The sequence below is a fragment of the Pseudochaenichthys georgianus genome, chromosome 5 (assembly GCF_902827115.2).
Source record: "Pseudochaenichthys georgianus chromosome 5, fPseGeo1.2, whole genome shotgun sequence".
Classification (NCBI taxonomy): domain Eukaryota; kingdom Metazoa; phylum Chordata; class Actinopteri; order Perciformes; family Channichthyidae; genus Pseudochaenichthys; species Pseudochaenichthys georgianus.
The window spans coordinates 36,181,824-36,195,711 of NC_047507.1; the positions used below are offsets into that span (position 1 = coordinate 36,181,824).

Sequence of the window (13,888 nt, forward strand, 5' to 3'; positions counted from 1 at the left end):
AATTAAATACAGTATCAGACTACCATATCCCAAGCATGATTGCGAACAGAACTATGTTCAAAAGGAAGGAGGAATTGCTAGACCCTATCACTAAATTCACTCTTGAAACCTGGTTTACAGTGGTTAGAAAATACAACTTGGAAAGAGAGATCAACATTCTTAGTTGGTTGACTTATGACTCGGAGTTTAAGCCTGGCATTTTCGATAAAACATATAGACATTGGTCAGACAAGGGCATTACAGCAAACACCACTATAATTGAGAGGGGTCAAATCAAAAGCTTTCAAAAACTTAAAGAGGAGTTCAATTTGAATAACCAGGATTTATTTAGGTATTTACAAGTAAGAGATTTCTTTGAGAAAGAAGTTAAACCACACCAGCAGCACGAAATGCACAGAGTGATTATAACATTGTGTAAAGCATACAATAGTGTCTCTTGTAAAGTGATGTCAGCGCTGTACCAAGGTCTAGTCATGAACAGGAAAACGTCTACACTGTATGTTCGAGATCAATGGATGAAAGAGAGAAATATACTGTTGTCCAATGAAGACTGGTATAATATATGTACTACTGTACAGCAATTTACCACCAGCTCAAGGATGTGGAAAGAGTTTTGTTGGAAAAATATAATCCGATTTTTCATTATTCCCAGGATTAAAAGTAAATACGCACGTACTCAGGAGGCATGCTGGAGACTGTGTGGGGAGAGGGATGTTGGACATGCACATGTTTTTTGGGAATGTGCGAAAATGAAGAGATACTGGGATGATGTATGGACTTTGCTTAAGCGGATTTTGGGATATGAGGTCCCGAACACTTTTGAAGTACTTTATTTAGGAAATCTCACAAGGAGCATTGTCCAATACGGAGACCAATATCTTGTGAGTATACTGATAGCATCAACGAAAAAAGCAATCACCAGGAAATGGCTACAGGAGGAACCCCCTGCAGCCAATGACTGGTTGGAAGTTGTTGGAGAAATACTCCATATGGAAAGACTCACCCATGTGCTCAGAATGAAACTACCAGAATTTGAAAATAAACTGTTCAAGTGGACTGCCTACAAGACCCTTCACTAAGTCACAGCGAACCCTGACCTTAGTTACATTATGTATAGATAATTCTTTGATCTCTGACACTACTTTTGTTTGTTTTGTTTGTATTGTTTTTCCTGAAAATAATAAAAACTAAGTATAAAAAATAAAAAATGTATTTATCCAGCGTTGCCTGTAACTGTCACTGTTTCTAACTCTTAAATATGATATTATTCTTATACATCCTGCCAAATGATGTAGTTTAAATACTTTTGTATAGAAAACAACGTCAGATGTATTTCTTTACCGGGTAGGCAACAGATTTTCTCCACATCTGGATGTTACTTTTTTAAACAACCTATTTCCGTCTACTTTTTTAGCCTGAGATGCTGTATTGATCACCCAGATTATCTGGCCATTAAATGTCAAATCATTTTATTTTTGATATTCAAAATGTGGTCTCAAACATAAATGTCAAGACCAGTTTATTAGGAATACAAAGTATTTTGTTTGTGTTTAAAAAAAACAAAAAACAGACCTTAATAAACAATTATGTTACTTCAGAGTTCACCATTTACCAACATTAATGAAAAACAGACACATTTTGGCGAAATGCTTGTTGTTCTTTTTATTTGTTTTAGGATGAACTTTTCATTCTTAAAATAGTCATATTGGCAAGTTAGATATGAAAATGTGATTGTCTGTAAACCCCGGATTGCACTATACAGTAATCATTTTAAGATTTCACACACAAACACTTTCTTTTGTAGCTCTGCAAAAATGAAATCACTCCCTTTTACATAGTGCTTCCTCTGTGTGAATGAATAGTAAGAAGAAAAACGAGTGTGACACATTCAGTTTGTGTAGAGAAGCATGAGTTGGGGTGTGTGTGTGTGTGTGTGTGTGTGTGTGTGTGTGCGCGCGCGCTCGCGTGCGTGTGAGAGGCCGTCTAGCTCACAACTCATACTTGGTCTTACAAACAATTTCAGAATCTCACACATACACCATTAAACTATGTTATACATATTGCTAAACACTTTTACACGCACAATCATACTCTCTTTCACACACTTTTGTCTGGACCATAAATCAAACTTACTTACATACCAAACTGTACTTTCTTAGAAACACTATTATTCCCACTTACAGACAACATCATACTACAATATAATACTCTAGTAGTGTATGCAAGATGGAAAACTTTGTGTGTTAGAGAGAATGATAGTGTGAGAGAGGAATTGTAGTATGCATGACGCCCCGTCCACACAGCGGCGTGCGTTGAAGCTTCCAACGCTTCTGCCCATTCACTTTGAATGGGGTGACGTCACTTTTAGCCGAACTGCATTTTGGGAAGCGACGTGGAGCGTTGCTGGCGTTGCAAGCTTCAAAAGTTGAGCAATGTTCAACTTTTGACGCCTCGACGGAGGCGTCAGCCAATGAAATCCCATTTATGCAAATCTGCCAGTACAAGCACTAGCCAATCAAACCGCGTGTATGCTGGGAGAGACTACGCAGGTCTTTTCCTCATATTCCAAAAAATGGAGGAGAAATTAATTACAGCGGTAGTGAATCACCCGGTGTTATATGATCAGTCTCTGTTCATTTACCGGGATACAAACCGGAGGAGCCAGGCATGGAGGGAGGTGGCAGAGACAGTGGGTGGAACTGGTAGGTTTTCGCCTGTTTGGGGAGTTTATATTATATATGATATTCTGAACAAACTGTGCTGTTGTATTAGCTGTAACGTGTCTCTACTGTAGGCTAGTTTTATTATATGTACACCACTTTGGCTCGACCAAAAATCGTTTATAAATGTTTATAAATGTGCTATATAAATAAAACTTGATTTGATATATCCAGTGTACTTAATTTTAACATTGAATGGACAGTTTGCAGGCATAGACAGTATATTTAGCCAGCATGGAATGTAGCATAAAATAGCACCATAGACATTAATGTCATAAATGTTCATCATATAAAGTGTGAATGTAAAACCTTTTATGCAAATGACAGTGATAAAGGGATTTGCTTTTCATTAATGTAGGAATCATTTAGTCAATTCTTCAAGTAGTTCAACAAATTAACTTTATTATTTCATTTCATTAGAGGAATTGTGCAGGACAAAGTGGAAGTCTCTGAGGGACAGGTTCCGGAAGGAGAAAGCTAGGGAGAAGAAGGCAAAAATGGGTTTTTTAACCCCATTTCTCATTGACCATGAGACGTCCAGCAATATCCCCCGGCAAACCCTGCCTCCACCCCCCTGTACTACTCCTGACCCCAGCCAGGTGCCAGAGGATGAGAGCCAAAGCCAGCTAGATGAAAGCCTTGGTGAGACTCAGCCAGCCAGCAGCCAGCAAGCTGAGGCAGGGCAGACAGGAGAGGAGGAGGATAATGTTGAGGGCCGGGGAAAAAGGAGAAGGGGAAGCGAGATGTCCGCCTTTGAGAAAGGGTTGCTGTCAGCCATCGCTCCTGTTCTCTCCATGCCACTACCTCAACCTCGTCCTGTGGTGGAGGAGGACGAGGACGAGTTGTTTCTCCGGGGCCTCTTGCCTTCATTGCGAAGGATGTCCATGGCAAAGAAGATAAGGCTGAAATTTGCCATTCATAAGGCATTTTTTGAAGCAGAGCAGGAGGAAGACTGATTAATCACTTTTTTTTTGTTATTTACAGCCATACTGATCCACACTACATATGTTACACTCATCACTGCACACACTTCACTCACAATATTACATATACATTATTATAAATACAAGTTATTTAAAGTATGTTATGGCTATACTGTGTCTTCACTTGTTCATGTCGTTTGTGAGTTACAACATACGGAAGATACAGAAGCTTCATGTATATCGATGTATAATGTGCTGTCTTCTGTATAATTGTTCATGTGAAAACCTGTTGAAATCACGATTGGTTTATCAGTAAAAACAGGGCTGAAGGAAAAAGGTTGTTAGCAATGCATAATATCAATTTAAGAAACATGTTTATTAGGGATGTTTCTTTTTAAAATGGCTCATTTCGAATATTTGCTTTTTAAAGAAAATATGGGTAGCTCTTAAAAGAGCTTTTGGTTTGGAGGCTCTTAAAAGAGCCATGTGCTATATAAATAAATAAAGAGATTGAGATGGTGACCCTACACCACGTTATGCTGCCATGGCACTGCACCCTCCTCATTGAAATAGGAGCTGAAGGTCTCCCGCAGTTGGATGGATCTGCGTGTGGTGTTGTTGGAGTCCATCCTCGGTGCATCACGCAGGGTTGGAGTAGCTGGAGCTTCATCCGTGGACTCTGCGATAGGCAGTGTTGGGACTAACGCATTACAAAGTAACGCGTTACTGTAACGCTGTTATTTTTGGCAGTAACTAGTACTCTAACGCATTACTTTTTAAATTCAGTAACTCAGTTACCGTTACTACATGGTCCGTTACTGCGTTAGTTTTTTTATATAGTCAACAGCCAGGTGAACAGAAATGAGAACTGTACTTAAGTACAGTACTTGAGTACATGTACTTAAATACTTCCTGTGTCACATGCGGAGACGGGCTGTGGGCGTGTTTGTGTTGTTTACTAACAAGACTATCATGGCGGCGGCGGAGCTCAAGTCTAGTTTCTCCACCTGGAGATATTCTCACTATTTCACTTTTGTCGAGCACAAAGAAAAGAACGTTTTAGTTCAATGTAAGTTGTGTCCTGGCGGGTCAAAGAGCCTATCTACTGCCCGAACCAGTCATTCAAATCTCTTAAAACATCTGCAAAAACAACATGCTGGGACGAAGCTAGTAGCTAAGACCACAGAGACTCAGCCGACGCCACTCCACCTGCACCTAAGCAACAGCGGCTGGATTTTAACCAAGGGACTGCTAGCCAGGGGAAAGTCGATAAAGCCATTGCACGGTATGTTGTAGAACACATGCAGGCTATTGCTACAGTGGAGTCACCCGCTTTCAGGGAGCTAGTTAGCATGATAGCATGTCCGGGCGGCACACGGCATATGAGACGGAAAACTTTTTCCAACTACCTGGAGAAAGAATATACAAAAATGTAAAGCCAGCTAATATCGATGCTATCCAGATTGCATATAATGCATGTCAAGTTGATCAACAGATTGTATTATTCTTCAATGCAATAACAGTACTGAAATGAAGGCTATAAGGGCATTAATATAATGGGAGCCCTTTTTTTAAGTAACTAAAACGTTACTTTTCACAGTAACGCATTACTTTTTGGTGTAAGTAATCAGTAAAGTAACTGAGTTACTTTTGAAATGAAGTAACTAGTAATGGTAACTAGTTACTGGTTTTCAGTAACTAGCACAACACTGGCGATAGGTGTGCGTGATGTCCTTCCTATCGTCTTCCTGCGGAGGAAGTTGTGCAACACACAGGTGGCCTTCACACACAACTCTGCTACCTCTGGGCTGGTGGTGATGACACGCCGGAACATTCTCTACTGGGATGAGAGGATGCCAAACGCACATTCAACCACCAACCTGGCCCGGCTGAGGCGGTAGTTGAACATCCTCTTTTCGCGTGTGAGGTGACGTCCAGGGAACGGACGCAGCAGGTTGTCCAGCAGCGGAAAAGCCTCATCTCCAACAAACACATGGGGAAAAAGGCCGAGCCGCTCTGCTCCTGGGATGACGGTGTCAGGTGGTAGCTGCAGACTGCCATCTCTGAGCCTCTCTCCAAATGCAGAATTCCCGCAGGCTCCCACCGTCGCTGCTCCTTCCAAAGCCTCCGACATCCACTACCCTGAAGAGGTACTGGGTATCCACTACAGCCAGTAGTACCAAGGAGTGGGTGGACTTGTAGTTGAAGTACAGGGACCCAGAATTTGCCGGAGCCTGGATCACCACGTGCTTCCCATCAATGGCACCAACGCAATTCGGAAAGTTCCAGCGCTCCTGGAACCCAGCAGTGATGGCTCTCCAGTCCTCGGTCTGTGGTACCGGCATGGTCTCCTCAACCAGGGCGGTCCAGATGGCACCCGCAACCTCCCTGACAATGACAGCCACGGTTGCATGCCCGACCCGATAGCTGAATGCTATGGTCCTGTATGAGTCACCGGTTGCCAGGTACCTGAGAAAAAGATAATATACATGATTAAAAAAAAGTATATGTCCCCACACACACACTCACAGACCACAGACACACACGCAGACCCCCCCCCACACACAGACCACAGACACACACACAGACCCCCCACACACACAGACCACAGACACACACACAGACCCCCCCCCACACACACACCAGGGTTTCCGTTAGCCGGTAATTACCGGTTTTTAGCTGGTAAAATTTATAAAAAACCGGTAAATTCAAAACCTGATGGTCAAAATGTCTGGTAATAATTAGGGAGGCTCCGATCGATCGGCCGCCGGTCATTATCGGCCGATATTCACTCTTAATAGTTTGATCGGTGCTCTCTATAAAGGCCGATCAGGAGAGCTGGGTCTGATCGATATGGACATGACCGCGAGTGAAGTGTAACCGGACGCGAGAGAGAGATCAGATCAGCTGCTGAGTCTGACCGAGACACGCAGCTCTGCATGAGCACCTGAAGCCCCGCCCTCTGTTTAGCGAGCTGCAGGAGCTGCATGAGAAACTGACGTGCTGTCAGGAGAGAGAGGGGAAAAGAGAGGCTCCGTTTCTCCCGTGTTATTATTCAAAGTTGATGTAAACTTCTGAATAATGTACGTTATCTACTACAAGTAGTTTGTTTGAATGTAATAATTATGTTGTTTGTTGTTTGTGGAATCATTTATTGAAAAATGAATCTGAATTTTTCGATCTGTTACGATTATAAACTGAAGCAATATAAAAATGAGACCCGTGAACTGAGTTTTAAACTGAAGCATATCTGCTCATAGTCTGGTTATTACCTGCTAATGGAAACTCTGCTACACAACTATTATTATTATTATTGAAATATGACCGGTAAGTTTCAAATTAGTCCGGTAAAATAAATTCTGCCCGGACATTTGACCGGCGAGAAAAAATCCTAGCGGAAACCCTGACACACTCACACACAGACCCCCCACACACACAGACCCCACACAGACCACAGACACACACAGACCCCCCACACACACACAGACCACACACACACACAGACCCCCCCCACACACACACAACACATACCCCACACATACCACAGACACACACACAGACCGCAGACACACACACACACTTACCACAGACACACACACAGACCCCCCACGCACACACACACAGACCACAAACACACAGACCCCCCCACACACACAGACCACAGAGACACACACCCCACACACACATACCCCCCAGACCACCCCCCAGCACACACCACAGACACACACAGAGACCCCACACACACACAGACCGCAGACACACACACAGACACACACACAGACCCCCCCCACACACACACACACACACACACGCACATACCCCCCCCCACACACAGACCGCAGACACACACACAGACCCCCCCCCACACACACAGACTACAGACACACACACAGACCCCACACACACACACAGACCGCAGACACACACACACAGACCCCCCCCCCCCACACACACAGACCCCCCCCACACACACACGCCATGTACACAGGGGAGCAATACTGTATTTACCTAGCTATCTTAATTAATGTCATCCATCTGAACTAAATCACAGACTTCATTCATCATTCATCCATGGCATGCATTCTCTCTCTTTATATACAGAGTCAGGTTAAAGAAGTAGAAATACACAAAACGTACCGTAGGCAGATGGCGAGTCGCTCGGCAAACGCATACGGGTGTCTGCCTTTGAAATCAGTGGACCCACTTTTCCGAGCAACTCGTCGTCGAACACGTCTTTGCTCATCCTGAACTACTGCTGAAACAATACATCATCCAGGCGGAGCTCTTGGACCAGAACGTGGTATTCCCCCCGTTGCAGACGTTTTCTGAGTATCGGATGTACCCAACAGCGACGCACACTACATGGCCTCCTGCGAGACATTGCATACACTAAAGCCACCCTTGCTACTACACTTGCCCGTGCTACCCTTGCTACAAAACCGGCATCCATTTTGGCAATAGTGGAGAAGAACCGGGCTGCAGTCGAATAGTCCATTTAGCTTAGGAACCTTCCTAACGGAGTGAAATGACCCGGAAGTCCCTCAGTGGCAGCCATGATAAGTGCCGTTCGAATTCTCTAGAATGATAGGAAAGGAGGTTTCAAACTTCCTTTATAACCTCCTTTAGCTTAGGAGCCACTGGACCTCCCTAACCGAAAGGAGAGGAGAAAATGCTGCCCCACAATGCCTTGCAGCCGCAGCATTTGACGTCACACAACAGTCGGCCGTTTACGGAAACAATCGATTATGACGGAGAAATTATATCATGAAAGTTACGGTGCTTATTAAGCTTTTTAAAACGTATGTGGTAAGTTGCCAAAGTGCTTTGTTTTGAACGTTCATCAGTATTATAATCAAAAAGAGAAATATGAACGTTAGTTTTTACTGAAATTATCAAATAAAGTCAACATTTCACTGAGCTGTGTGGGGTTTGTTCAACTTTTAAAAGATGTTTGAATGGTGATATACACAGTGATAGATGTTAAGGACTAACGTTTATAATAAATACATTTGTATTGATTTTAAGATATTTTCATAGTTCATACAATCATACTGGGATCATTTTTTGTATTAATGTGGACCGGAGGGAGAGGGTGACGAGCATAAGTTTCACTTTCCTATTTTTATTTCAATTCCAACTTTGGTCATGAAGAATATGTTTCTCTGTTGTCCACGTTCATAAAGCAAAGCAACAGCATCAGAGCACGGTGCAGAGTCTCTAGATGAGTTTACAGTAGTCCCTCGTTCTTATTAAACATCCATGTTGTAGTCCGCTGTATAGAAAACTGTGGTTTCCATAGTTTCCCCACAGCAGCAGACGCACACAATGACGTCCGCTGGCGCATCATAAACACGTTGGATAGTGAAAGTGCAGTCGGATTCTCTAAAGCACCGCAGTCTCTTCTCCTAAATCCTTTTGAATTCTCCTATCCACTATCCCTTAACCCCGTGACGTTTCACTCAGAGGTCAAGGAATAGGAGATAGGGTTAGAATCAGAGGCGGCATTAGGGGGTGGCTACTTGGGCTCAAGCCCCGGATGTTTTCTGAAAAGCCCCGGATGTTTCACTTACATTTTTTTTTTTTTTTTTTAAATGTCTCGGGAGTAATGTGCAGTACCGGAGTCCACCAGAGAGGCAGCCGCTGCGGGACATTAGCCTGCGTACTGCGTAGCCTTCCCTGCTCTGAAGAAGAAGTGATCCTTCCTTGTGCCTGACGAGTTTTAAGCTAATAGCCTATAAAGTTATGGATATTAGAAAGTTATTTTCATCGAAGCAGGCGCCACAAGCTGCTGCAGCAGCAGCAGCAGCAGCAGCAGTATCAGCAGCTGACAACAATGTCATCGCCAGCAGTGAAGAAATGGATGATGTTTCAGGTTTGTGAATCTAATGGTGATATCTGCACTCTGGCTGACTGAGTAAGAAGTGAAAAAGAGTGATGTACTGTAACGTTAATCTTATAGCTAGTAAACATGGAGTAACCAAGGCAAGGCAAGTTTATTTATATAGCAACTTTCAACACAAGGCAATTGAAGGTGCTTTACAAAAATGAAAGACATTCAGACAAAGGCATTTAAAAACAGTAAAAGATAATAAAAGAAACATTAAAAGAAAAAATACATGAATAAAAAGTTACAGTGCAGTTTAAGATATGAATAGTTCACACAGAAGTTCCACTTTACTGATGAACACAACAGCTCAGTTTAAATTAAAAGCAGCGACAAAAAGATAAACCACACTAAGTCAATACCCTTATATGTTAGTATGTATACAGAACATGACTAAAAATTATTCTAAGATGTAACGTTAACCCTTCATACCTCAGTCTACTTTTAAGACACTAAAATAACGTATTCCAATTTTTATTTTGTTTTTGCGAGTGGAATTATACCGGCTCTCGTTTCAGTACACATAACAACGGAACCATAGCAACGGAACTGACAGGCAACGGAACGGACAGGCAACACTCTGAATCCGATTGGCTGTGACTGCATCCGCTCAGAGTGCCCGATTCAGAAACGTGACTCTTATACTCTTTACGTCACAAACAAAGATGGTGGATGAGAATAGATCTATAAAACGATAAACAATGCGCAGTGGATCGGAAGAGGACGGTGTGTCGGCGTTGTTCGATAGCGGTGCGGTATGCTAATGGGAACACACGCCAAACATGCTAAATCACATCAACAGGCATCACCCAGATTTGCCAATCACCGGAGCCCGGCAAAAGACAACAGCAGTTCAACAGCTGATCCCCGCTGTTTTTAAGAAGCCAATAGACATGAAAGCCGAGAGACCAAAATAAATAACGGAAGCTTTTGGCATATTTTTTCAACGACTTTGCGTTCTTGAAACACTTTCTTATTATTTATGATGTAATATTTTCAAGACATTCTTTTTAGTTTTACAGCTTGATGAAACCTTTTTGTTTGACATCAGCCATTATAGATACTATGGCCATATGAGTGTGTGTGTGGTACTGTTTGTGGTTTGTTTTTAACTGTTTAATACAGTTAATTATTCAAAATGTCAGAGTTCCTTATTTTTAAACTGAAACTTGCACTACTGTTCAAAAGTAAATAACAACAAACCTGGAATTATGCATTTGGGACTTTTTTTTGCTTTTTCTTGTTGTACTTGTCGTACCGAACCGTGACCCCCAAACCGAGGTACGAACCGAACCGTGACTTCTGTGAACCGTTACACCCCTAGTCCCCGGTGTTCCAGGGAACTCACCAAGTGTCAGAAAACACAACCCTCTCTCTTGTCCTCCATACCCAAATCTCTAAAAACGGGGCTGCAACGGATCTGATACAGACTGATCTTGAATTATTTTCTACGTCACAGAAGTGGTGCTCCGCTTATTGGTCAATTCTCCACCTATCAGGGGAATGTGGGGTTGGGCCACGGCCGGCCATTGCGCTGGAGACGCTGTAGTACATATGCCAGGCCTGTAAGTGGCGCTGTAGTCTGCCACAAAAGCAGCGAAGAAGACTTCCCGTGCATGGTTGCCCTTCTGTTTATTCTCTGCTCTGGCTCTTTTTCTCCCTCCCCGAGGCAAGTGTTTGCTCCCTCGCTGTAATTCAATGCAATCCCTCCCTCGCTGTAATTCTCTCCGGTAGTCCACCAGCAGATGACAAACACCCTCCTCTCCGGCTCTTCCAAGGAACGAGGGGACCGTGCGGCAGAGTTTCAGTTCGATTTTTATTTCGCCGGTCAACATGTCCGTTAAAGTTTATATCTTCCGGACAAAATTAGAAAAGTGCCGGTCAAAGGTCTTCTTTGTTATTTATTGAGCTTTAAAACAAATGAATAACGACTCTATATAATAATATAAGAATAAAACACGGAGGACGGAGATCTCTTTTTCTCCCCCTCTTCTCCCCGCTGCAGCCCAGCAGCTGATCTCAGAGCACTCTCCCCTCTCCTGCAGGGGGATGTGCTGCAGCTCACAGAATCAGCCCCCTGCAAAAACAGCGCTGGAAAGAGCAAATAGAGCGAAATGAGGCATGGCTAAAATGCAGGATCTGTTTGGTATTTTGAAAGAAAAACTATTTATATAGGTATGGCCCTACAATATATTGTTCAAATATAGCATGATATGTCCCCTTTAAGGTATTATTAAGGTAGGGTTAATGTTGCTCTCAAAGTGCACCAGATTGATGCTTTTAACTTCAATATAAAAAAAAAAATCTTCCCGGGGGGAGCATGCCCCCGGACCCCCCTAGAGGAGGCAACGACCCCCCTAAAGGATGTTTGGTCCACCCCCCACTTGTAAAAAAAATAGCACTTTACCCCTGCACCCCCCCCAAAAAAACTCCTGGGCTAAGCCCCGGATCTCCTACAATCCTAAATCCGCCTCTGGTTAGAATTTAGGAGCTGATTTTTAAACTATCCGAACGCAACCCCGGACTTTTCCTTTTTTGCTATGTCAGGGGCGGGAGATTCATGTGATTGGTTGTTGGTCACGTTGACTCCCCAAGCTTCAGACATGCCCACCGCCAAGCGTCAACAAAAAAACGCTGCAAATACCAAAACGATATGCAAAGTCCAAAGCACGTACAAATCCCAAAACACATACAAAAAAAAACATTCCGGAAGTGCTCCAGGCCTCTAGGGGGCGCGCTACGTGGAACAGATTGATACCTGACCAGACATAGAGTGAACGAACAAGAGTGATGGAAATCGGGAGGAAAGAAAGTTAATTTAAGTGGAGATAGATATAGGAAGGTAAGTTTTGTTTTGATACATAGAGCGTCATATTTATATAGCTAGCGTTAGCTGAGGAGAGGGGAGCTTCACGTGAAGAGAAGATAACGTGAGGGAAGAACATTGTTAAAAGAGAGGACAAATCAAGTGCAGACAAATAACACGGGCCATAGTGAGTACCGTGGAAAAAGGACATTTTAATTCTTAGCAGTTTGTTTATATGTATGTATTTGTGTATAGATGTTGCAACTATACAGAGCTTTAGCAATGGTCATACTAATAAAGCTATTGAATTGAATTGAGAGAGAAAGAGAAGTGACAACATGTGAAGAGGGACAAAGTAATGACAGGAGAATAGTGTGCATTAGTCATGCTCAAGAACAAATATAGAGAAGACATTCAAGGAGAGAGAGAGAACACAGATTCAACGGATTTAGCTAACCACTATTTAGACTGTGTGTTTTTGACTTGATTCAATGGATTTACTACATCAATGTATGTCTTTTCAGGCTGCCATGTTTTGTCCTTTCTGTGGCAAACATCTGGGGACAGTTCAAGTGCTCTGTGGCTCCTGCTGTGGCAAACATGTACAGTTTGTGGCAGAAGTTGAACACAACAGTAAGTTCACCTTTTTTTTTTGTATCTGTTTCAAATGCAAGAAATAAGGATTCAACACACTACTCTGTTTAGAATACTAATTGCAGATGCATACACTAGTTATCAGCATGAAGGACACATTTTTTCATTGTCTGTTTATGTGAAATATGTAGAAGCCATCATTAAATTGTAGACCAATGCATGATTAAATACACAAAACAGCTTATATTATACATTCATAATTGTGTATTAGTTCTATCTTTATAGAGAACATTATACATTTAGAATCAGATTTTGAGACAGTGAGCGGCTGGGAAAGTCACACCGCCATGGGGCACAAACAGTTGCTGACGTGATGTTTTCTTCATTCTCAGGCGTTCCATAAGGAGGGTCAGGAACTCACGCTTGGGACCACCAGTGTCCCCTCCATCCTCCGTCCACACTACAGCGTCGACAGCGTCCAATCTGCCCATTCACTTTGAATGGGGTGACGTCACGTTGCCTCGCTTTTTCGCCGAACTGAATTGTGGGTAGCAGAGCGGTCCGTCTCCGCCGGAGACGCCGGAGTAGCCAGCGCCAGCCAATTAAATCCCGTTTCGGAAAATCTGACAGCTCAAGCCGTAGCCAATCAAACCGCGTCTAAGCTGGGAGAGATATCCCGCCGTTCATTTCTATATTTAAAAAAAAGTTGGAGGAGAAACTAATTATCGCCGTAGCAAATCACGCGGTTTTGTATGACCAGACCCTCTTCACCTACCGGGATACAAACCGGAGGAACCAGGCATGGAGGGAGGTGGCAGAGACAGTGGGTGAAACTGGTAGGTTTTCGCCTGTTTGGGGAGTTTATATATATATTGCTCCCATAAAATCCCCAGGGTTTTTTGCTTTGTATGTCGGGGGCGGGAGATTCATGTGATTGGTTGTTGGTCGTGTCGCTTGAATA

At 43.1% G+C, this 13,888-nt stretch overlaps 1 protein-coding gene across 1 annotated transcript in view; it reads right to left on the minus strand.

The window, feature by feature from the left end:
• Window positions 1–5,679: 5,679 nt before the first annotated feature.
• LOC139433870 (zinc finger BED domain-containing protein 5-like) overlaps window positions 5,680–13,888 on the minus strand; it is a 29,338-nt gene continuing 21,129 nt past the window's right edge. Inside the window, exons 3-4 of the mRNA XM_071203311.1 lie at window positions 5,983–6,112; window positions 5,680–5,877 (exon numbers count right to left, since the gene is read on the minus strand). Of these exons, the coding sequence (XP_071059412.1) occupies window positions 5,680–5,877; window positions 5,983–6,112 (328 nt within the window). The remainder of the gene's footprint in view (window positions 5,878–5,982; window positions 6,113–13,888) is intronic.